The sequence below is a fragment of the Neopsephotus bourkii genome, unplaced genomic scaffold (assembly GCF_033783945.1).
Source record: "Neopsephotus bourkii isolate Nb327-2 ecotype Australia unplaced genomic scaffold, CSIRO-AGI_Nbou_v1 NB_168, whole genome shotgun sequence".
Taxonomy (NCBI): domain Eukaryota; kingdom Metazoa; phylum Chordata; class Aves; order Psittaciformes; family Psittacidae; genus Neopsephotus; species Neopsephotus bourkii.
In genome coordinates, this window is record NW_026900684.1 from 6011817 (window position 1) to 6036542 (window position 24726).

The window sequence follows — 24726 nt, forward strand, 5'->3', positions numbered from 1 at the left end:
GAGGAAGATTGTGGTAGTAATGCATCCACCAAGTCTATCTGTTTAAAACCACTGCAGAAATTCAGAGAGGTTTAACTTAAACCTGTTCTGTCCTAGTCTAGTCTAGTCTATTTCTACAGTAAAATAGAGTTTGAGTTCTCATGACATATGAGCAAAATTCACAGTAAAATAAAATAATTGCCTAAACACTGGACCTAGCTCCATTCATCTTCGAAGTTGTAAGGTTGCAGAGTAGGAATGCATGAAGAAGTTCTGCCATTTTATCCTATGCTATTTAAATTTGTTAGTCAGCATGTAGAAGTAGTCACAGCTCCCAGGTGACAGGTGCACCTTTATTGATTAGAAATAAATTTATTTGTGATGGGTTTGGAAAGGCTGGGCATTACACACATACATACCCCACACATACATATATATGTGTATATATATATATAAAAACAACAGAAAGGTGCATACTTTAGATTCCACAGAATAAAGAAGTGAGGTATTGATGATTTATTGATGACAGCTTACATGTAGATGAGGAGATGCAGCAGCTGATAAATAATGTAAATATTTTAAAATTCTGTCAGAGGTAATCTAAAGGGAGTATTGTGATTTGCAATAATACTTGGAAAAATTCCTTCACTAATGCCTGCAAGTAGAATTTCTTGTACAACAGGCTGAGGTATGGCCTGTGGACTTCACAGGGATCTGGTAATGCCCCATCTGCATCAGCTAATTTTTTCTAATTTTGCATTTCTGACTTACTTGTTTGGTTGGTTGGTTGTTTTTTTTCCTAGGGGAGGGAGGTGGATCACAAGAATAAAGTGAGGCAGGCCTATGGAAAGCTGTTACTGTAAATGCTGTGAATAGGGCCTACCGCTACATTTCAGTGCTTCAAATTTCAGTGGAATTAAGAAATGGAGGAAGCTAATAGAGTTTGGGTTTAGTTATGGTGGGTATGGCAACCATGCTCTATTAATTTGTTTCTGATTAAGATTTACTGAAATATTTTAGCTACACATTCATGCAAACTGTTGGAACTTCCTCATAGTTTTGCTAAGCTGATGCCTTAGGCAGCGACACCAAGTGTTTGAATTTCTTGTGATAACGAACAATTAAAGCTAACTGAAAGCACTTATATTTTTATAATTGATTTAGCAGTTGATTGTCTCTCAAAATTAATGATTCCCCTGTGCTCAGAAAATAATGCTGCCAGTTGATGCCTGAAGCCATATTATTTTTATTGCAAACATCATAGATGAAACTGATTTTTTTGTCAATTATGATCTGAGGGGATGAAACAGTGCTCATAAAAGTATATATAAAATACAATTTTGAAGGCCACCATATAGACCATATGATGTCTGATGACCATTTAGTTATAAATGAGGTACCAATAAGTACATTTTATATATTAATTCTTCCCCATATAATTACATAAAGCAAGGAACTTGCAGTAAGACCTTTTTTTATAATACAGTAGCAAGAATGCTTCCATTTCTCTTCTACCCTCATTTCATTTTCATAGCTTCATTCACTACATGCCTATTAGAAACACTATTAGATTTCTTCCAACGTATTAGAAAGACTTATAAAAATTTTCTAGATGTCTTGAAAGCTTTGTAAAAGAAAAAATTAAATGGAAAATTCTCCAGAACAGGATCCCAAGAAACTATTCTCAAATGCATTTGGCCTATTTGCATTCATCATTGTACTCACAAAGAGTAGGAATAATACCACTGATGCCAGTTGTGCTAACAGAAGATTGTTCTATTATGCATATTCTACCAAAAATGGTCATTACTATTGCAAAACTCAGCATTCAAAAATTAGAAACTGACAATATTATGAAAAGAAGCATTAGGAAATGGCTTTAGGGAGGGAGAGTAGGGATAATTTGCATCTTAATACATGGGTACAAAATCTGGAAAACTACCAAAGCTGGATATCTGAATGTCTGTGAGGAAAAATTCTTTATGAAAATATTAGATGTGAAGTATAGATCTAAGCTTTATTGGAGTTTCACAGCACCTTTATATTACCATCACCAGTAAAATGGTGAAAATACCTGAGATATGTTAAGAATTAAGCAAGAATAGCTGTAGGCTGATTTAAAGAGAGACGTAACACCATAAATGCTTTCTATACTGACTTAGAAGGATTTAAGAACAGAGGATCTACAAATATCATCACAGAACAGGCCAGCATGGCAGAGATTAGCTCATCCCTTTCCTGTAAGAAGGATTCAGATGGAGCAAGAAGGTTTATTTTCTTCTTTATTCCTCTCAGTACCTTGATCTGCAGCACAAAAACCTCTCAGAAAGGATGCCCCACAATCACTGTTTTCAGTCCTATTTTCTCAATAGGCTTCTGACATCAGTAGGAAGGCAGATGTATTGCTCTGTGTAGTGAAGGTTAGAACTCACTGCAGAGACCTATCCTATCCTATCCTGTCCTGTCCTGTCCCGTCCCATCCCGTCCCGCCCCGTCCCGTCCCATCTCGTCCCATCCCATCCCATCCCATCCCATCCTATCCTAGCCTATATTTTCTTAATATTCACTTACTAACTTACTATTTTATTCTGACTACCCTTAATTAATATCTGTCCTAGGTATGGAGGGAGACATATAGGCATCTCTTGGTTTTGCTTTGTTGAGGTATCTTCTGTTTTAGGGTTTAGCTGGTCTTGCACATTGAACAGAAGGTAGTGACCTTGTGTAATAGTCTTTCCTTTCTTCTTCCCCCTATCCTAAATCCCTCCATGATTTTGTCTGTCACACAGGTAGTTGTTCGCTGACAGAGGCTGGTGAAGACATAACTCATCAAGCCAGAGCCCCACATTCGTCATGCTCTAGCTTTGTTAGCTTGACTTGATGCTGCAGAATACTGAGATCTCAGATCTTCAGACTTCAGAGCTATGAAAAAGCAATATAAAGAGTGGAGAATGATTGTTGTGTGTCTGGAATTGACTCTGATTCTCAGAAGATGATTAACAGGTTAGAGGGTCTGGAAAGCTGCAGGTTTCACATTGCTTTGCTGTTATCTAGGTAATTGAAGAATGAAAAGCAAGGTCATCATCTAAAACAGTTCAACAAAGACAACCACCTGAGAGCAAGCATTAGTCTGAAATGCAAAGAGGTAAGAATCCACAAACAGTCCCTACTTATGGACTGAGATGGCCACTTATTAGTTTGTATTTTCAGTCAGAAGAGACTTAGTGCCCCTTTGAGCTCTTCAAGTAGCATCACTTATTTCTTTGCTTCAGCTTTAGCCAAATGTTTATTTGTGAACTGCTGTTGTCAAAAGAATAAGCTATCTTGGTGTCAATGAGTATGGTCAGATGCAAAGTATAGCTTGCACTTGCTGTTGTCTTAGTCTTTTCTGACTGGTTCTCCTAAAGGCTGCACTTGACAACTGAAAAGGCAGGTGGGAGAATAAACTTTCATGTGACTTATGTAGGATTTGGTAGCAACAGCACTGCTTCCACTCACTGTTCTTGAGTATGCACATTTAGAGGAAAGGGGGAACTCACACTGCAACACTCAGAATGCAGGGATATCACATCAGTGGTGAATTTAGCATATACCACACTAGTTAGAGAGTATAGCAGTGAAGAAAATCACTTAGTGCTTAATATATGCACTTTTGAAATACAGGGCAACTAAATCCCTCTTAATTCCCAGAAGAATCACAGCAGTCTCCCAACAAATGTTGTTCCCTACCTGTATAACTCCTTCTTATTTTCTGACAATAACTGGAAGATTTTCAGAGGAAGAGAAGAATTTGTTTTGCAGTTTTGTCAGTCACTGATGTATCTGTGGGCATATTTACCAGTTCACTGCTCAAACCCAGACAAACAAGTAAACTGGTGGAAAGAACTGTTAATCTTGATCTTCCTGGGACAGATCGAACTAATACTCTCATTTTCAATTCCTTTCATACTCCTTTGTACTATGAGTCTGGATTTGGCATTCTCCATCTTCTGCGTATAATTTTTGTCCTTTCTAGCTGCTACCAGATATTGAATGGCTAATTGCATTTATGCAGTATTTTACATTCTTACCAAATGGTCTGAACATAGTTTAATATAATAATTTACCTAATTACCTCATGTTTTAAACTGTGTATTGAACACCTCTGGGTCTTTGACATGCTCAGTATAGCCCATAGTTTGGGGCATAATTTCTGTTATTTCTTTAACTTCCTTATGCTCACTTTTACACATTTTACATTTTCACTTCTGTGGCATATATATACCTGCTTTCTTCCATTTGGTTCAAACCATATTTTCCTCCTTTCTGTTCGTGACCATCTGTTACCTGTATTTCTGACACACCAGATTGCATACCTGGAAGCTCTGTTAGGTGTGCATTTCATTAGCATCTGAACATGAGGATCTGATGATAAGCTCTGTGGTGCTGTATTTGTCATCTTCCTTTTACATCTATGGTCATTCCTTGACTTTGTAATCAAGGCAGTTTGTTATCCAGTTGAGTATTACTTCCTTACCTTCTTACCCTACTCATTAATAATGTATTTGGTACTGGTTTAAAAGGTCCCTTGGAATCCAAGTGAATAATGTGTGCTTCTTTACTGTTGCCCACTTTTATTGTCAATTCCTCAAAGAAATTATACTAATTTGTTATGCATGGTTTCCATTTTGGTAACTTCACACTGAAAGAAATATTAAAAATTCTATTTGCATGGAAGGTCCTGGCAGTTTACCAAAATAGAAATGTTCCTCTTGTATTTTTAGATACCTGTCATAATGCAATAAGCAATATTTAACATTTTACTGACAGTATATGAAGCAGTGTATTTGATACCGCACCCAAATGCAAAAATATGTTTTCACATAACAGAATGAACTACAGCCTAATAGAGAACAAAGTACATTCCATCAAGAAATACTTTAAAATGTCATGAAACATATATTTTACACACAAAAATCTGCCAATCAAGTTTTTACATCAGTTACAGTTTCATAAAGTACCCTGGGGTGCAACTCTGTAGCAATATGAAGACAACAAAGGAAATACGAGTCTGCAAAAATGTCACAAACACATTAAATCTAAAAAGTACCCATTAAATTTGATGGAAGAAGAATTACTGTTCCAACCTATTAGGCTGTTATATATTTAGAACTGAAATTCCTTTAAATTTCACTGAATTTAATGCCACTGAAACCCCTATGAATCCACAGAGATTCGTGGGGAAAAGAAGTCTGTTTTGAGCCTTTTGTTATATGCTGTTCTTTTGACTTCACTGCAAATCTTGTGGGCACATAAAGGGCAATATAGATGTTTGCTGCCAACACTTCTTTCTTTTTTTCCTTGCATACTTCTATATTTTTTTCTTTATTAATTGATACGGATTTTAAATAATGACAAAAAATAAACAGAAAAATGTGAGCATCTTCTCTTTTGGCTGTGTAAAATCAGAAGAACAAACCCTGAGTTTGTGTTTCTTAATGCAGAGAGAACATAACTATATTCCATATGCAAAGCATGGTACCATAAACTTGACCACTACAGCCAACTTCACAGGTTGGTAGTCAGCCTCAGACTCTAGCTTAGGGGGCTGGTTCTCCAGCCATTCATGTGACTTAATGCTTTTACTACACTGGCTAAAATGTCCTACCATTGCTTCTTGAGGGTTTCTGGTCCCTGGTGATTGTCTGTCACAATAACTGGTCTCTTTGCAGTGCTAAGTTTATGGTTGGACTCGATGATCTTAAAAGTCTTTTCCAACCTAAATGATTCCATGATTCTAGAAAGAGCAATATAGCATATATTGACTTGGAATTTACCTGTGATAGAGCTTTTCTGATTTTCTAGATATTTCTTCCATATTGAATCAAGAAGCACACTCTTTTCAACCACATTGTCTGAACTTCAAAGTCAAAGGATAACACTAGGCTTAAGCAGAAGCCTTGTCATGCTTCAGACCCCTCAAGTTATCCCTGGGAATCTCCTGGACACCTGCCCTTCATTTCCTTGGTGTCTCTTTTCTGCCACCAGTATCATCACCCCCTGTAAACTTTCTGGTTTTTCAAACCTTAACCCTAACCCTTAGGACTATCCCTAGCCTGAGGCTGGATTCATGTTACATTCAAATCCTGTTATGGGCCAAAGGGATCATACCTTAAAAAAGGAGGTAAGAATGTAGTTTTAGTCCTAGCAATGTTTTAATTATCTAATGGTACAAACTACCCCATTAATACAGAATGAATACATTAACAATACAGTTAAGATTGTTGTATATAAACTTTGTTTCTGCTCAGTTTCTCTGGTGCTGTGCCCACCTTCTGCATGTCCCACTGGATCCTAAGGTTTACAACTTCCATCTTCCTTACAAAGACTGCATGAGAAATGGAGGTGTTATGAGTCATTGGCCCCCTGCATCCTTTGCTGGAAATAGTTTGATGTTTGCAGTAGGAGTTTCTTTCCCTTTTGTTTAGGGGTCTGCTTGGGTTTTCTTACTACAGTCTGCATCCTTCTCATTGCTGAAGTCTGAGGTTTGTTCCACAGCCTCCCACAGCCCCTATCAATGTAAAGAACCACTGTGACAATGGGGTGGTTAGGCCTTTAACATATAAAGTATGCACAGACCAAGCTCAATCCAGTTAGCTCAACCCAGTTGACCAGTAGACAATTGTTACACACTGAAAAAAAACTCAAATTAAAATCAGTTCTAGTCAAGAAAAGTCCGGACAGCTCCTGAGACCCTGCATGGCCAGGTCTCTACAGAGTCTCTGGCCTTTTACTAGTATTGGCAAAATCCTATTTACTGAGCTTCATGTGGATGCACTGAAAAGGATAACATAGTGAATAGCATCACATTTTACCAGTAAGAGGTCTTTAATTTTCTGGGCCTTTTTCTCCACCTGGAAAAAAGAACCACGCTCTTTCCAACTATTTTTCCTCAGTCTTGCCCAAAGGCTAATGTCAGGCCAGGCTGCTTAGGATGCTCTCCCATAATGTTCTCCCTGTAAACCCACCAACTTCTACCTTGCCTTTCCTTGATGATCTTTTTTCTTCCTTTAGTCTTACCATCCCTATAGACATTACAATTTAGCAAACCCTAATTTTAACCTGAATTCAAGTCTTCTGGAGATCAAAGTAGAATGTATCAACATCATCACCCCAGTATTATCCATATCTTTTTTGTCTCATTTGGAAAACGTTTATCAGACTTGTAAAGCAGTATTTTCCTCAACAGAATGCTAACTCTTCCACAATAAATCAAATCTACCCAAGTGTCCCCTAATTCTGCTCCTTATCATGGTATATAGTAATTTGCTCAGTACAGGTCAGACTTGCATTCCTACCAGTCCTCAGATTTTCTTTGTAAACTTTTTAAAGAACTGATGTCACATCTGCTGCCTTCCAGAAGCAAGGCAATTTTAAGCAATAGATCACACCCTGCTGTAAGTAATTCAGCTCTTTCGTCCTTGAGTTCCTTTAGAAATTTGGAGTGAATACTACACAGTCCTGGTGATTTTCAGTTTATCTATTTATTCCTTAACCTCTTCTACAGGATTTTCAATTTCAGACTGATCTTCAGATGAGTCCCCTGCCAAGAAGGGTTCTGGTTTTGGAATCTTCCCAGTTCCTTCCACAGCAAACACCAATGCAAAGGGTTCACTTAACTTCTCTGCAATGACCTTGCCTTATCTGAGTACTCTTTTTATGCCCTAAAAAATGAACTGGCCTTACAGATTCTGGCAAACTTCCTGCTCCTGATGCGTTTTGTAGAGAAAAGGATTACTAGTTTTGATTCCTTTGTCAGTTATTCTTCAGATGCTTTTTGGTCTGCCTTATTACATTTTCACATTTAACCTTCCCAAGTCTGTAACTCTTTCGTCTTGTGTCATTTGAACGAGACTTCAGCATTTTCAAAGACATATTTTTGCTTCTAACAACCTCACTTACCCTGCTGGCTAGTTACACCAGCTTCCTTTTGCCCTTTCTGAAGTCTTAAGAGAAAGTATGTGTTTCTACTACAATACCCTTAAATAGGTTCCTTGGTGCCTGTACGGAGTTGAGACTCTGATCTGCCCTTTGCTTCCTTTTAACAAACTTCCTCTTTCTTACTTCATTACTCTTTTATAAATTAAACCAAAATTGTAGGGAAGGAGTGCCTGGGTGTAAGCCTTTAGCTGTTCCTTCACCATGTTCTAGTCTAGATGCTGTTGAGGAAATTCCGGGTTCCCTTCCTCAGAGGTGTGTCTGTAGAGAGCAAAGAAATTAAAATGTAGGGAGATACGGGTGAATATGTGCATGTGCTGTTCCAGCACTTTCTTTGTTCTTACCTACCCTTGCTTTTTCCGCTACACCTATGAATAATTAATTCATGCAGCTGCCCTGTGCTTCTCTCCCCTATACCACTATTAGTTTCAGTGAACAGTTGTCCCTATTTGTATTTTTGTGGCACTCTCACTGACGTTTTGGGACCATGGCAGTGGGGGGTGACTGGACTTCTCTGCCATCATATCCAGAATGACAATGGTGATACTCTGCACAGTAAGCCTGTAGATAGTAATGCATGCCTCAAGCTTCCCTGCTAAAGCAATAGGGACAACTCTTGACAGCACCTGTTCAGTGACCTAGCTGTTTCATGAGTCTTTCACATGCAGGTCCAGCAGAACCGAAGGGAATGGCCCAGCACCGAGGCCTCAGTGCAGAAGTCAGTTGTGATAGTTACAGTCAATGATTACAAGATTGTGCAGAAGGGAGATGTAGGGCCCTCCTCTCATGAACCTCATGGAAGGGACCCTGGGTAACTCTGAGCCTTCAGTCAGGTCTATTGCTCAGGGCAATGGCCTACTTGTCTGAAGTGTACTATACCTTTGCATGCAGGGGAACTGACTGTCTGGACTGGGAAATCTCTATCATGGCTAAAACAGTTCAGTTGTGGCATTCAGAATCCATGACTTTTCAAAATAATGAGGTGTAAAAATAGTAACAGACTGGGATTCTTCTCCCTTCCTTTTCTATGGCATTTTTTTCAGATTTCTTTCCTAAGGTTCTTTACCACTCACGTTTCTCTGCAATACAGTTCAGAAACCTTTTGAAGAAAAGCTGAGGAGAAGCTGAAAAGATTTCAGCTGAAATCCCAAATTTAGAACTTTCGTCCATGCCATGCCCATGGCACTTTCCAAGTGATGGAAACCAGTGAGAAAATTGAAAGCTTGGGCCCTGCCTACCACTTAAAATTTAAAAAAAAACCCCTGTCAAATGTGAAAATAAACATGTAGAATTAATCCATTCTGACACATTTTAAATTTGAGATCAAAGAGATAAGCTTGTCACAGTGGGCTCCCACAGAAGTTGGGGAGATAAGATTCCTGAGGCTTTTATCATCTTTGGCTGATCCTGAGCTGTCATTCAGCGGTTTATATCCCTGGAATATATAGTCGCGGTTACAGTATGTTCCTCCTTCAGTATGCATGGATATCTGCTTTGCAGAAAGTAAAGCATTTTAAGCTCTTTCATAAGATCACAAACGAAGATTAAGATCTTGCATAGCAAAAATACTGGGTTTTATTTATTTGTCCTCCAGCAGTGAGGCACCACTATTATGAGTGGGATTTCTCCTTTACCAGTACACTTGCTATATGCTGTTTCCAACACTATCTATTTTGAGCTATAGTTATCTTACTTACTTTTGTTCTGCACATTAGTATTTGCCAGTGGGTAGTCATGAGTACAATAGGAATTCTGTGCAAGCAGCCCGTACTTCTGACAGGGCTTTCCTGCTCATACTACTGTTGAATTATCAAAATACAGCAGAAAAACATTTTGTCATTTTATTAAGCTTTGTTTGATGCCAAGTGGAAACAGAAGACTACCTCCATCAAGAAATCTTTCTTTACTGGATACCTGATGCACTAGAACTAGCTAAATATAAATAACTTTATTAATATTTCTTACAGCTTTGAGCTTGGAGAATAAAAGCATTAGTTCTTATGGACCATAGTAGTTCTCATATAATCTGCAGCTCATTTCAGCAGCCATCATCTTTCATTTGTCAGCTCAGAAAAATTGACAAACTCAATCCAGTGTCTGTTATTGACTGCAAAAGCTGATATTTTCCTGGTAATTATCTTATTTCACGCCATAAGTCTGAATTTAAATGCATAATTCAAATTCTTTTGAAGTTACAGGAGTCTTAGTGTTTCATTCCTTTGCATTATGCTTGACAAATTTAGGTCCTATTTACCATTTCTGATTTTTTTTTTTAATCTTCAAGGGAATTTTGCTTGTCAAGCTATGCCATAAAAACATAATTTTGGAGTAAGAATTCACTCATGGAAGCTTACACATAAGCAGAAATTGAGTCATCTTACTTCGCCAGTACATTAAGGTTTTACTTTATTTGCCCTGTGATTTTAGAGGCTTTCAGATTCACTTAGTTCACTTCAAAAAAGTAGTTAAGATGCACTTCTTCTCTTACAAAGTCTAGGAAACATGTATTTCTGTACATGATAACTCACATTTTCACACTAGCATTTACTAGCTCAACCTTTAAGTAAACCACCAGCTCTCAGAAGACTGGAAATAAAATAATCAGAAGTGCTAATCATGAAAGGACCATGAAAGAAGAGCTTTGATAAACTAATAGTATAATTAGTCAGTGAGAGAGCAGTGGAAATTAATGTTTGATAAATTGCACTTTAAATTATAACTGGAATTGCACTTCCTTGCAAAATTGAGGGTAAAACTATTTTCTTATGAAAAATGATAATTCTCTAAATTTGGAATCAGAATAATGTCAGAGAGGCTGTTCTGACATTGAAAGACTGAAAAAGAGACTGGGATTTGGTTTGGTTTTGTTTAATTATGTAAAATCTAGAAATACGGCATTCTAAACAAGGTAAACAGCAGCCACTCCATAAAGTGAACTTTATTTGGATAAGAATTTAGTTTTAAATTTATCTTAAACTTGAAACGTAGGCTTGTAAAATGTAAGTGTTCAAACATTCCTGCAAATCAGTGAGGTAGATGACATGATGAAAAATAATGGAATAGTCAGCTTGGACTAGGAAAAAGCACAAGACTGTAAAAGACTCTGTAAATACAGTGTATATATATGTTAATATATCATACAAATATATATGTAATATGTAATGGTCAGTTATAAGCTAGCAATAACTAACATTTTTTATATTAAAAAAAAGTTTTGAAAAGATATTTTAACTTAATAAAATTTTTACTTTGCCTCTGTCATTGACATATGATTATAATTGTAAATGCTTGATTATCAATGAGTGTTGTTCTCCTGACTAGTAAAAGGTTAAGCAATGTAAAGGGGAACAACCTGAAATGCAGTCAGAGCTCCAGACAATTTTTTTGCAGCTGATTTGTGCAAATGAGTCACTATGGAATTTGTCTTGGAAGCATAGGAAATACCACAGACTACACAAATCTGAGACTCCAGTATTCTGCTGCCTGCCTGCTGAAGTGAATGTAAACATTGTATTGGATACACTAATGAAATAAAACATCTGTGGGTGTAGTTTCTTCTCATGCTCTAGGCAATTTTTGTTTGTTTTATATCTTGAATCATGAGACTTTATATCCCTCATTAATTTTAATACTATCTAACATACCTCTTGCTATTCTCATTATTTATATAAAAGCATAATCTTAAAAAAGTCCTGTTTAGCTCTTGTCTCTGAGATGTCTTTCAGACATCAGTTTACAGGTTAATTATGTACCAAGAAAATACTTCCTTTTATCATTATTGTGTGTGCCATTTTTTTTCCATTTCTTGTTGTCTTGCATTATGAAAAAGAGTAAATAAAGACAAATGCAAAATATTTATTTTACCTAGTCATAAACATTAAATGTCTGTTACAGCAATATGTCATCTTATCTTCATTTTAACCTAACATGAAAACATTTAATTTCCTTTCCTGCCTTCCATTGTACTGGTTCCCCTTCTGTTGTTTCCTTCTAAATATTGGTTACAATACTGAATATAGTATTTAAGAGATGCCGATGGATGTGTCTCATCTTACAGATATCCAATTTAATTTAATTTTGAATAATGTTGTTCAGAGAATATGAATTTCATCATATGTCTTGGCCACTAAATCTAATTCTTGGGATTCTTCTCAGGACTGGGTTTATGTGCAGTTGTCCACTAGAGAGCAGGCTGAGATCAACAAACCCATTTTGTTCTTGTCATAAACTGACTTTGAACCCAGGTGTCTCAATGTAAATCGTTAGTACATTAAAGCACTGCACCTTCTAGCTTCAGCTGTGAGTATATATACTGCTATCAAACTTGATGGATATAGCTTGTGAAGCTTAGTGACCTAAGGTGGTGATAATAAAGTATTCTGGAACCTGGATAACATTTTATTCTGTCACTATGGTTTTCTTGCTCTGGTGACATCAACTAATTTGTACTGCTTTGCAGGGAATTTCTGTATTCAGCTTTTCAGCCAGAGTCTCACTTTTCCTACACTGGTCTTTTCTCTGTCAGACTGAATTTCTTTCAGAGACAAAATATTGCTCAATATTGATTGCATTGTGCTAGCTAATTTCAGGTTCTTGTGCTGCAGATCAGATGAAGCCCTGTTGAAGATATTGAAGAACTTTTAGCACAAAATGCATAAACAAAATGACCCATATAGCATCTCCCAACAAGAATCCTCTGTTGTCAAATCCTTTAAAAAAAAATTAAAAGTCAATTTAACAGACCCTTTGCATGGAAATCTTTTATCCTAAAAATTTGCACTAACAAGAACAGATAGTTTTCATAAAGCCCATAAAATTCTTATTATTTTTGGCCTGTTTCTTATTTTGCTTGTGTAAGACATTCATCTTCTGTGGAAAAATGCTTACCCAGAGGACAACATATATACATACCAGTGGAGAGATTAAAAGTTCTCCTTGTTACTGTCCTTACAGAACCCACTGAATTCTGTAGAAGTAATAGGGACGGGGTTTTATTCACTTTCCTGTAAATGAAGAAAACCACATTTCAGTTCCCTTTTGCTTTCTCAGTTTTGACAAATATGAAGTATATCTGGTATTTGATTTCTTTATCTCCTTAGGTTCCTGTGAAGGCTGGCCTCAAAAGATAATTTTTCTCCATTACTTTGTACCCTAATAATATTCTGTTGTATTCTGAGAAATAAGAATTCTGAATATCTAACTAGTCTGTCTTCCCTTTCCACAATCTATAGCCCATCCACCTTTGAATTCCTTAATGATTCCTGCTTCAAAGATCACATCCCGCTCTTTGTCTTCTTTACCTAATCATCTGTTTGCTTAAAGCATTAAGTTGCTGTGGCTCCGTGCTAGAATTCCTCATTTACCATATACTGTCTTTGCCATCTGAGTTGATGCCTTCCTAATGTGAATATGTGTTTATTTATAATGGTTTTAAAGTTAAAGTAGCATAAAAAATATGGATACAACTTGAAAGATAAAAAATAATCTTAGTAGAAGCAAATGCTCAGCTTGGGTTATTTCAGCCTGAACAAATGATGTTTGTCTGATGTGGACAACTAAAAGCAGACTCTCGTAATAGGAAAGTGTCAGGAAGTCTTGAAAAGGAATCACACTGCCAACTCTGCTTATGAAATAAATTAGGTTTACTAATGATTATATTTCCTTTCATATCTACAGAGGGAGAAGAGAGTTCCTGTTCTTCGAAGCTGAGATGTCAGATATATTTCCTGACAGCTCCAGCTCACTTTTCATTATTGATAAGTTAAAGCAGCGTGGCTGTTAGCTGCTCTTCTGTAATTAGTTAGATGAGTTTAGGAGACAGCCAGAACTTTCTTGGAAGAGGTGAAAAGAAGTCATATGGTAGCGGCACCTGAACTCTTTCTGCCCTGCTGCCAAGCTAACACCCAGGATGTTACAAAACAAGGCTTCATGCTTCCTGTTTTACCATTCTCTTGGTGCCATGTCTTAGGAATGGAGCAGTTACTACTGAGGAAGGGAAATGTCTTTGGTGATAAGGGGTATTCGGGGAAATGGGAATATTGGTAAACTTGAAAGCTAAGTAGGTCAAAGGGATCTAATCATGCCGAGGTTAGATACAGGACAAAACCAGGGGGACTGCAGCAGTCCTTTCTGTTTCCTTTAACTTAGTATAATTTTGATGTAGTAGTATACCTAAAAATCCTGAAATATTTGTCCAGTCCACAGGTTAGCTGAAAGGGTAACTCATCTCTTACCACAGAATGGATTTAACACATTTACTTAACACCTTCCATACTAAATCCCATATAAAGGATATAAAGATGTAAGAAAATGATTCTGTATAGTGGCTCTTATATGAAGATTTCAGTATTACCACACTGTAATAATGAAATGTGTAAAGATACATCTAATATAAATCTCAGGAAATTATACATAAAATACAAAAATTCTCTGTATAAGAAATCTAAATCTTATCATAAACAAAGAAAAAATTGAAAGGAACAAGAAGAAAATTGGAGAGAAACTCCACTGAGGTTAAAGGAGACAATCATAAAATGAATTTGTATCAGGAGAATTAAAAAAAAATAAAAGACTACAAAGAGCAAGCTAGTTGTTCCGGTATGAAGGGATACATGTATTGAAGATTATTTGTATGGAATGGAAGAGGAAAGGTTTCTTTCTTCAGAATGTGTCTGATGTAGTGATGACACGTAACTGTTATTGTCCAGGTGGAGCTTGTGCAAGGCAATACACTGCAACAGGTTTTGGGACTTATGGAGAGTTAATGGGAGTATGGAAAGTATGGAAGTTCATGGAAAAGCTACTGCACCATGGTAGGAAAATTGTGCTGAATCGGAAGGGATGGAAATAGAAAATATTCTTTGTAGATATTAAAAATAGCCTTGAAAAATAAGGGGAAGGTAACAGAAGAAATAGAAAGCTGTGAAGTATGTGGGCGGGTGCTGAGCACAGAAGCATCATGGCAAGAAAGTAAAATTTTATACTGAAAGCAGAAAATTAATTTATCACTTCTAATTAGGGAATAGCTGTGATCATGACTAGCATGGGTGGGCAAAGATGGTAATTCATGTTTTGAACATGAATTTGCAACACCAGAGTTGCAGTCTGGGACTTTATGTCTCAGTTTACTTTTCAAAGAACAGCTTAGCAAGATCATCTGGGATTTCCAGTTCTGGAGGAAGAAAGAAGAAAAGATTACATGCAGGACCTTCTGTTTCTCTAGCACTTGTCTTTGTGTGTCAATTGTAGTACTTTGCTTAAAACGGGGAATTTGGATGCAAGGGCAGGTATGGGTGAACAAGGAGTGTCAAAAGTAGAGGACTGGTCAGAGATAAGATACAAACATTGAAGAAAACCAGAAAGCATCAGCAAATAACATACAGAAAACCAAGCTAGCTGGAGAATATACTGATAGCAAAGAAACTACAAAGTGATTGAGGTACTGGAAAGGTAACATTTGCCTATAACTAGAACCATCAGTATAAATAAAACAATAAAAGAGTCAAAATATGGAAAACCACCATATATTCATAAAATTTTAGGTGAGATGAAAAAGAGCTGTAATGTTAAAAATCGGACAGAAGACTGTTTAAAGAATATTATTTATATACTCATTTGTGAGCCCAGTCAGAAGGAAGTGCAAAGACAGCTGTCAGAGAAAACTCTGCCTGCTATTCAAGGTCAGATGCTGGATTTAGGGAGTTCCGGATTTAGGGAGTTGGTGAACTGCAGAAATTTTGAGTCTGAAAGACTGAGAAGGTGATATCCAAAATAGTGTCTGACTTGGACAGGAAGGACAAAAAATTAAATCCAGGATTTGATTCTAGTTTTCAAGAAAGAAGATGCTATAGAAAAGGTAAGGTAATACACAAGCCATTGAAACCCGAGAATAGAAAAGAGAAAAGGTTTCCATGAGGACATCAAAATCATAGAAATACCTTAGTATGACTGGATTCTGTCAGCGATGCACATCATGCAAGCTTTTCTGGCATTCAGGATTCACAAATCTCTAAAAATGCAGGCATCTAAACACAGATTCTGATGTCCTGAATTTTGGCACCAGCATTTGAAAATACTGGATTTGCAACAGTCTTTCATCTGCACTTAAAATTACCATGATTCAGAAAAAATGTGAACAGGCTGGAAAGGATCCATAGAAGGGCCACAAAGTTGATCAAAGGACTGGGAAGCCTGCTGTATGAGGAAAGGCTGAGAGAGCTGGCTTTGTTCAGCCTTGAGAAAGGAAGTCTCAGGGGAGGTCTTATCACCATGTTCCAGCATTTAAAGGGTGGCTACAAAGAAGATGGAGAGTCCCTTTTTACAAGGGCTCACATGGAAAAGACTAGGGGCAATGGGCACAAGTCAGTCTGGGATAGATTCTAATGCATACAAGAGGTAAATCAGCCATTGGAATAATCCCCCCCGGGAAGTGGTGAATTCCCCAACACTGGACACTCTTAAGATTCAGCTAGACAGTGCTGGGACATCTAGTCCAGCCTGGTATTCTATGATTGTCATTCTATTTGGTTTTGATCAAAGGCTTTTAATTAGTTGCATTTCTTACTATGTTTGTTAATCGTTTCAAAATTATGTAGTATAAAGAGATACATGCTGAAGTTAAAACTCCTGTAGCAAGTCTGAAATGCTTATGCTCCCCATACAAAATACTATAATATAAAAATCTAACAGTTTATTGCCATCTATTAATGGGCTGACTCACTAACAAGCTGCTGCAGGTCTTCCAGTGAGGGGGTTACATCAGCAGGACTTTGTTCATACGCAAAGCCTGACCTTGCAACAAACATAATTTTATCAGTAAGGAAGTAATAAATTCACATTCTTGATTGAATAAACCATAGAAATCGAGAACTGCAGCATATCCCAGCAGCTGCGTTTGTATTTAATATGTTCTCGGCTATGTAAGTATAGAAGAAAATGTTTAACTCAAGTAGAAACTCGTATTTGGAAAAATATTAGAAGATGACATTTGTCTAAAAATTAATCCCCTTCTCTAGCTGTGAAAGTTATGCTGTCAGTGAGCAGTACTTCTCTGAAAGACTGACAAGAACCAGATGTTGCAATATTAAGACATATTGTCATATATATTTATTTTAGAGTCTTTTTCTCTAAGTCTGTAATTAGTTCCTGAAAAATTCATTCTGTTAAAGACAACAGCTCATTAGCAATTTCTCTTTATTTTCCCTTAGGTTTTGAGAATGATTTCAGGGTGGTCTACCAAATTGCGTACTCCATATCCTAGCAAATAGCAAACATTACTCTCTGAATGACAACTTACACATATGCTACATTTGTGTAGAGATGTTTCTTTCCAACAGAGTTAAAGTTGAGCCCATTAGCAAGCAGCAAGAAAGTGGAGAGGGGGTCTGAAACCTGGGTTTTCCCCAAACTCAACTTAGTTTGCTTTTATCAAAATTGGCAAAAGGTAGAAGATGTGAAAATTTCATAACCAGTGAGCTAAAAACATAAGCATCTTGACAGATGGTTATATATTTAGCATGTCTTTCAAACTTGCATCACTTCTGATTAATAAGAGCATCTGAAATATTGTTTCAGATTGTTTATTGACATCTATACAGCAAGGCCATGATAATCCATGCTCCGGACTTTCACCTAAAAAAAGAGAGATTAACAAAAATAACTTACAAAAGTCTACCTGAGGTACTCTGTGCTGCTTCACGTTAATCGTCTCTCTGTGAACTAAAAGAGGAACATGTAAGGACAGGGCTAGAGTGTCAGATACAAAACTAAAAGCAATTCAGCCTATTTCAGTGCATGCCAGTCTGAACAGGGACTTTGAGTCAGACCACTCTAGTTCTGTCACAGAGATCTGAATGGTACTGAGACAGATGAAGGGCGCAAGTAAGCTTCTAGATCAAGCGTATGATAGGCTTAACGGAAGATTCAGACAGCAGGTCCAGAGAAGCTGCTGCTTTTATAATGGACACAGCTACCAGAGACATCTTACAGAACCTTCCAGGCAGCAGGACTTTGCCCCAAACCTGTTGCAGTGCCCACAGTGCAACCCAGTGATTACATCACAGGATCCTGGCCTGAATGTCACCTAATCCAGATGTAGCTTTCTGTGGGTATATGTAACCACATAACCTGTATGTGATGTGTGCATGAAGAAAGGGGCTGGTCACATCATGTACCACCTCCATAGCACACTGACAGAAGAGTAGTCACAATTTGACCACAAACTTTCAGTGTAATTCTAAAAAAGAAAAAAGAAAAAAAAAGGAGAAAACCAAAATGTATCTAGGTTCCCAAAAAATGTGTCATTTAGCAAGACTAATAGACTTAGGAGTCTACTCACTAAAATTCCACCAAAAGTTTTCCCTCTCAGGCCACATATTATTACTGTATTATTAGAAAGCTGAATGGTTTTGGTCTGTTTTTTTTAGAATTACGGAATCACAGAATGGTCTGGGTTGGAAGGGACCTTAAACATCACCTAGTTCTAACTCCCACCACCACATCAAAGACACCTTCCACTACAGCAGATTGATCAAAGTCCCATCCAACCTGACCTTGAACATTTCCAGGGATGGGGCATCCACAACTTCTCTGGGCAACTGTGCAAGTGTCTCACTATCCTCACAGTAAAGAATTTTTTCCTAATTCCTAACCTAAATCTACTGTCTTTCATCTTAAAACCATACCCCCTTGTCCCATCACTACACATCCTTGTAAGAAGTCCCTCTCCAACTTTCTTGTGTGCCCTCTTTAAGTATGGGAAGGCTGCTCTAAGGTCTCTCCTGAGCCTTCTTCAGGCTGAACAAGCAAGTTCTCTCAGTCTGTCTTCATACTAGAGGTGCTGCAGTCCTCTGATCATTTTTATGGCCCTCATCTGGACTCACTCCAACAGGTCCACATCCGTCTTGTTTTGGGGGCCCCTGAGCTGAGTACAGTACTCCAGATGAGAGTACTCAACAAGAGTGGAGTAAAGGAGGAAAATCATTTCCTTTGACCTGCTGGCCACACTCCTGTTGATGCAGCCCAGCACATGGTTGGTTTCTGGGCTGCAAGCGCACACTGCCAGCTCACACTGAGCTTCTCATCGACCAACGCCTCCTTTTGAGGAAGAACAAGATAGAAGAGTCAATAATAACCTTTGAAAAATTGAAAATTACACATTTGTGAAATTGGCAGATGGAGATATGAGTAGCTTCAAATTATTACAGAAACTTATTTGCTAAGCATGACAAAAACATTTGTTTTACATTTAAAAAATAACATAATTCTTATGCAGTATTATAGAAAGGTGAAAACTGTACTCCAGAATTAAAAACCTCATTGCTTAATAATATAAGCAGTTTTGTAGTATATATTTTTTTTGAGAAGAGCAAGAATCTTAGTTTGCTTTCTTTTTGAGCAATGAGGATTGTGTTATTTTGAATTTGCTTGTGGCTATTTGTAGGTATCAGCTGGAAAATCATGACAAATTCAAAGGAAGGGAATAGTTTGTAACAACTCATCAGTGTTCACAGAATAAAAAATCCATCATTCACTTCGTATGATCAGCATATAAATACTGCTTTTTAAAGGTTAGTAGTTGTTACGGTTTGTCCTCAGAATTTTAATTATGAAGGATAACAAATTTGGCATAGGTAATTGTAGTACTATTAATTTTAATTCATATTTCAAGAGTGCAGAAGCTAGAAAACTTTTAGAACTGAATTATGCTATTTTTTTTTTCCTCCAGATTAATTAAATGAGTGCTCTTTAACTCTCTTCGTGATCAGCCATAATCAGGCCTTTCATTTCACCTTCAGGCTTATGCTTTTCTGAGTGATGCTACTTTCATTAAATTAATTTCTCTTGCATTTAAATCATTCCTTTTCATTCATTAGCAAACCATACATGAACATTTGTTGTCCATATGAAATTGCAATAATAAAAGTCTTGCAAACTGAAATAGCTGTATGTTTTCCCACTCTGAGGGCTGGAAAACTTACCAGCTGAAATACCAGGGTGCTTTTGCCAAGTTTTCTAGTTCAACCAAATAGGAATATCTGTGAAATTAACATTTTCATATTTGATGATTTGTCAGTTGTTAAAAAAAAAAAAAGCTAGCTAAATATGAAAACATATTAGCATTGTGTTCTTATGTTTTGATCACTGCAGGCTCTTTTTTTGGCCTAGCTTCAAGAGTAACTATGAGCATGGCAGGTTCCTTGACTTAGCCATATTCTTACACACATGCTGGTGTACTAACTGAGCTGGTGTACTCACTTGTGGAGTTTGCTAAGCATATGGTCAGTAAGAGGGAACTATAGAGCCAGTTTCTGGAATAGGACTATTGTGTGCTCTGTTTCCCAAAAATGTCCTTGTTCCCCAACCTGAAGCACTCTCCTACATGAAGATTTTTGACCAGGCTGCTGGAAACCATTGTCTTGTCTGTTGACCATGTTCAGATCAATGGTGCAGCACACATGCAGTGCAAGCTGCACTGTTTTCATGCACAGATCCCGCATGGGGATGTTCTCACAGGAAAGTGTTTTCCTTTGTCCATCATTGCTCTCACCGAGTTTGTTGCACCTGTCACTACCTCCAGTGGGAACCGGATCAGATACATGTGACTGGTTTGGGCAGTCTTCACCCGGTGTCAGGCAGTCCTGTGGAGCAAACAGCTGTAACTTGCTCCCATATGAGTGCTTCCATAAAGGCAGCACCCGTGGCATCCAGCCAGCCAGGGCAGGCAGCTCCTTCCAGAAGGAAGACAAACACACCATATGAGCATTTAATATTTATTATTATACAACTTATTTTGCACTGTAATGGGCTAGATATGTATGTTCAGCTACTTGAGCATCCTAGGAGACTTCTAAAACCTGGCAGCAGCTGGAGAAATTAATAAACCATAACTCACTTTCCATATGAATTTCATATCCAGAAAACAAAACCCGACTTTTGGACATTTTAATATGTTAGTGCCAAACTTTAATAAATATGCATTTACCTCAAGAGTGTGAGCTGGGCGAAAACAACCTGCATACTTGTGTCAAAGCATAACGCTCGAAGCAGCATCTGTCAGAAAGATGACAACTCCAGGGACACATTGTAAAGTAACTCATTCAGAGCACCGCGGAGGCTCACAGAAGGCCAGATGGGGAAGTGGCCTCTCCGGGGCAGGGACATCAGTTCTTCGCCTCTAAGGGCACTCTGAAACCAGAGCCCACCCTCAGCCCCAGGGCGGACATAGCGGCGGGGACCCCAACCCCGCCGCGCTCCTCCCTGCCGCCCGCCCCTTTCCCCGCCCGCTGCCGCTTTGGCGCCAAGCTACGAAAGAGACGGGGTCCGCAGCGCGATGAGCGGTTCTCAGCCCAGTTGCCACGTTAACGGGTACGCTGCCCGGGCCCGGCCTGGCCTGCGCGGGGGCTCGCCTCCTGCTGCAGAGGGGCCGCTGGCGCGGAGGGGCCGCGGGTGAGGGGTGGCCCCTGAGTGATGTCGGTTCCAAGCTCTGCTCGCTCGTCAGCCGGCGGTTCCCACTTCCGCTAGCACCGTGCTCCCCCCGCACCCCGACTGACCAAGTTTTATCACTCTTCAGGCAGGCCGGTCCCGCCGAAGGGTTTAACTCCGGTGGCGGCGGGCCCGCGGTGCGGCCTGCGCCACGCGGTCGGCTCCGGCTTTGACTCTGGCTCTGTGAGGGGGAAGAGCGCCGCGGTCGCCTTGCGCCTGTTGTCCCCCGGGGCAGGGTGGAGGCAGCTGGGCGCTTACCCGCGCCGTGGGGAGGCTGCCTCGGAAGTCAGCCTCCGCGGTGCCGAGGGGGGCCCCCGGCGCGGGCTGTGAGGAAGGAGGGATTCTCCGCATTCCTCAGGGAAGCGTTTCTTAGGGCCTCCGAAGGCTCTGTCGTGAGGGTATGGCCTCTTTTATTTGGATATGGCAGTTACTGGGATAGGATAAAGAGCAGGTAGGTTATCTTGAATTCATTATTTCCTGAAAGGGAGGCTGGCATGAACAACATTTAATTAATTAAAGAAGTGATGCTGTGAGAGTGAAATACATTCCTGTACTCCTCAACTGGGGTTCAGTATTTCTACAGAGTGTACAGTTTTGGTGGGTTATCTTGCAGGAAAAAATTGAGGATAGTTAATTTTCAGTGCACAGAGTGTTGTTTTCCTGTGAGAAAGGTTGATTTTTCTCTCCATCTCTCAAAAACTTACCTCCCAGTAAGGAACAGGTAATGACTATCTCAGTGCCTATGTAAGGGGAAAGATGGCAAGGCTCAAGTAAAAGAAACTCCACATTTGACATAATAGCAGTCATAAAATTGTGAGACTTAAAGAAGTAGCTAGTATTGAAAATCATCAAGAACACTATCCTATTTGGCTTTGGGGAACGAGCATTGCTGAACATGTTCAGCATGTTTTTATTTTTAATGCACACTTTGCCTCTTTACCTTAAATTCTGTGACTTAAGCAAAAAATATTGATAGCTGCTCTTGAGTAGTACAGTGAGGAAAAACACCCTACTAAAGTACAGCTGGAACATAATTCTAATGACATGACATTAGAGATAAAGCAGAGGGGGAGAGATGGGAAAAGGGGAAAAAAGTCTTATAGTCACCAGCTCTCCAGTTGTACTATATTGTGTAGCTGACCATCGTAACTGTGGCTTGAAATGATCTGAGGTGATGTACTCTGCTTTAGCAACTAAAATTTTGATTGAGATAGGGTGGAGTTTTTTTTTTTTTTTTTTTTTTTTTTTTTTTTGTTGCTGTTTTTTTTTTGTTTGTTTGTTTGTTTGTTTGGTTTTTTTTGAGTTGCTGACTGAAAATCCTTTTTCAGATGTTGTTACACCTTATTTGAACCCCAGCTGGGTGAAAAAGGAATGAAAAGGGAGGCACTGTCCTGTACTTGCAGAATCTTTTTCTCTATTTTCCATTGAGATACTGTTTACACAGACTTTTCTACAAACTATTAGCTGCTCTCAAATTTAAGGATTTTTTTTTCCCTTTTTTCTTGAGCAGTGTTATCTTCATGGCTTTCGGTTACTGTTTTTATTCTTACAATAAGTTCTTACAAGTTATCACAAGGATAAGTCTTAATTGCTTATTTTACAGCTAGCTGTAATTTCTAGAGTATCTTTCATTCATGCAATTCTAGAACTTAAAAGATGAGCGTAAGGAGGATGATCAGCTGTCCCAGATCCATAAACTTAATTTTCTTGTGTGTGCTTGACTGCTAGCCAAGGTCTTGGCTTCTGCCTGGTCAGAAATTAAGTGGTTTATACCCATTTCACACTCTTGCATTCCTGTGCACTGAGTTGAGAGAATTACTTCGCCAAACATGGTGATGTTAAGTAGAAGTAATGGAGTAAGTGGGTTTTTTTTATGTTCTCTTTGATGTAAGCCTGCTTGTTTTTCAGATATTCTCCCCTCCATGTGAAGTTGGTACTCAGAGGGAACCTCTGCTTACACACGGTTCTGTATTTATGAGAAAAGTAAATAGTAGCTTTTGTTGTGTTTTCAATAAATAGGGTTGCTAGGGAATAATTTAATAAAAGGAGATCTCATGATCTCTGAATTCAGTGTCTTTCTGGAACCCTTTGCCCAGAATGTTTATTTAATGTAGTTCTGCATTGTGTGTTATGTGCCTCTCCAAAGACATTGCTGTGAGTGAATGTCACGTAGGTGGGAATGTATGATAAAGTCTGATGGTGTTTTGGATTTTGTAAGTCTGCTTTTGTGAAATACGTATTTTAAATAATCACTTAAATTAGCTGAAGCACTTTCTAGGTGTTCCAGTTAACTTGTCAAAGTTCAATTTGGCATGGAGAAGCGTGAGGACGTCTGTTTTCTTCTTTCTGCTGTGACCTTCTCTGAGTACTTTTTTCTTAAATAGCCTATAGGCCCAACCCTTAAGTTACGATGATTCAATACACTTTGGGCACTCTAATTCAGATACCTGATCTGTGTGTTTCCTTAGACAACTCACAGTGTGGGCACTATTTACAATGTCAAAATGTGAACTAGGTGTGCTGGTTACACCAAGAGTGTATGCTTCTCACTCCTTAGGTTAAGAAGATTGCCTTAAATATGATCCTTATTCATTTCCAAGAACAAGCCAAAATGGCTAACTTGCAATGTGCCATATATGAACTATTCAAAACTAGTAAATAGAACCCTGTAGGTTTCTAAAGTACAATTTTATCATGTGCTGGCATTGCCTTCACTCAAGTAGTATACCCTCTTTATGATAAGCTAACTGCAAGGTTCTAACATATGGGTTTGGTTATAAAAATAATAATTAACAAAATACTTCTGATGTTTTTCTTCTGAAACTGCTGGAACTAGTGTTGCTGTAAGATGTCTTGCTGCTTGTGGTTACCTATGATGAATTTTTCTGCATCAGTGTACATTGCTAGGAGTGTATCTCAGTCTTGAGCTGTAGTCCTTGGTAAGTGGAGCCTAAGAAGAAAAGTACTGTGCCCCAAGGCTTCCATAATCTCAAGAGGGATGTAACAGCGGACTGTCAGAATGGCCTCAGATTTTTGCTAGTAAGTGTTGTAATGAGAGGCAAACTCATGGCAATAACTGTACAAGCAGAAACAAATGACTGCACATAAAGGTACCAAGTAGAAATCCAGCAAGCACTTGTCGTAGGCAGAAGTACAAAATATCTTAGATTAGAGGCTTGCAGTTAGCGCAGGCATCGTAAAAAAGATTATGTTGTTTGGGTGAAAAGAATGCTAGTACATGATACTCCTGAATCTTAGAAATACAGAAGGTGTTATCTGTCAAGGATA

General features: G+C 38.4%; 1 protein-coding gene across 4 annotated transcripts in view; it reads left to right on the forward strand.

The window, feature by feature from the left end:
• The window catches only part of DCTD (dCMP deaminase), a 60018-nt gene that overhangs the window by 19085 nt on the left and 16207 nt on the right, over positions 1-24726 (forward strand). Inside the window, exon 1 of one of the 4 annotated variants that reach the window (XM_061372144.1) lies at positions 21187-21321. The exons of 2 other annotated variants lie outside the window; for them this stretch is intronic. In XM_061372144.1, the coding sequence (XP_061228128.1) occupies positions 21287-21321 (35 nt within the window). In that variant the 5' untranslated portion in view covers positions 21187-21286. Of the gene's footprint in view, positions 1-21186; positions 21322-21660; positions 21890-24726 lie in introns of those variants that run through there. One more of the 4 variants, XM_061372168.1, reaches the window with a different exon arrangement.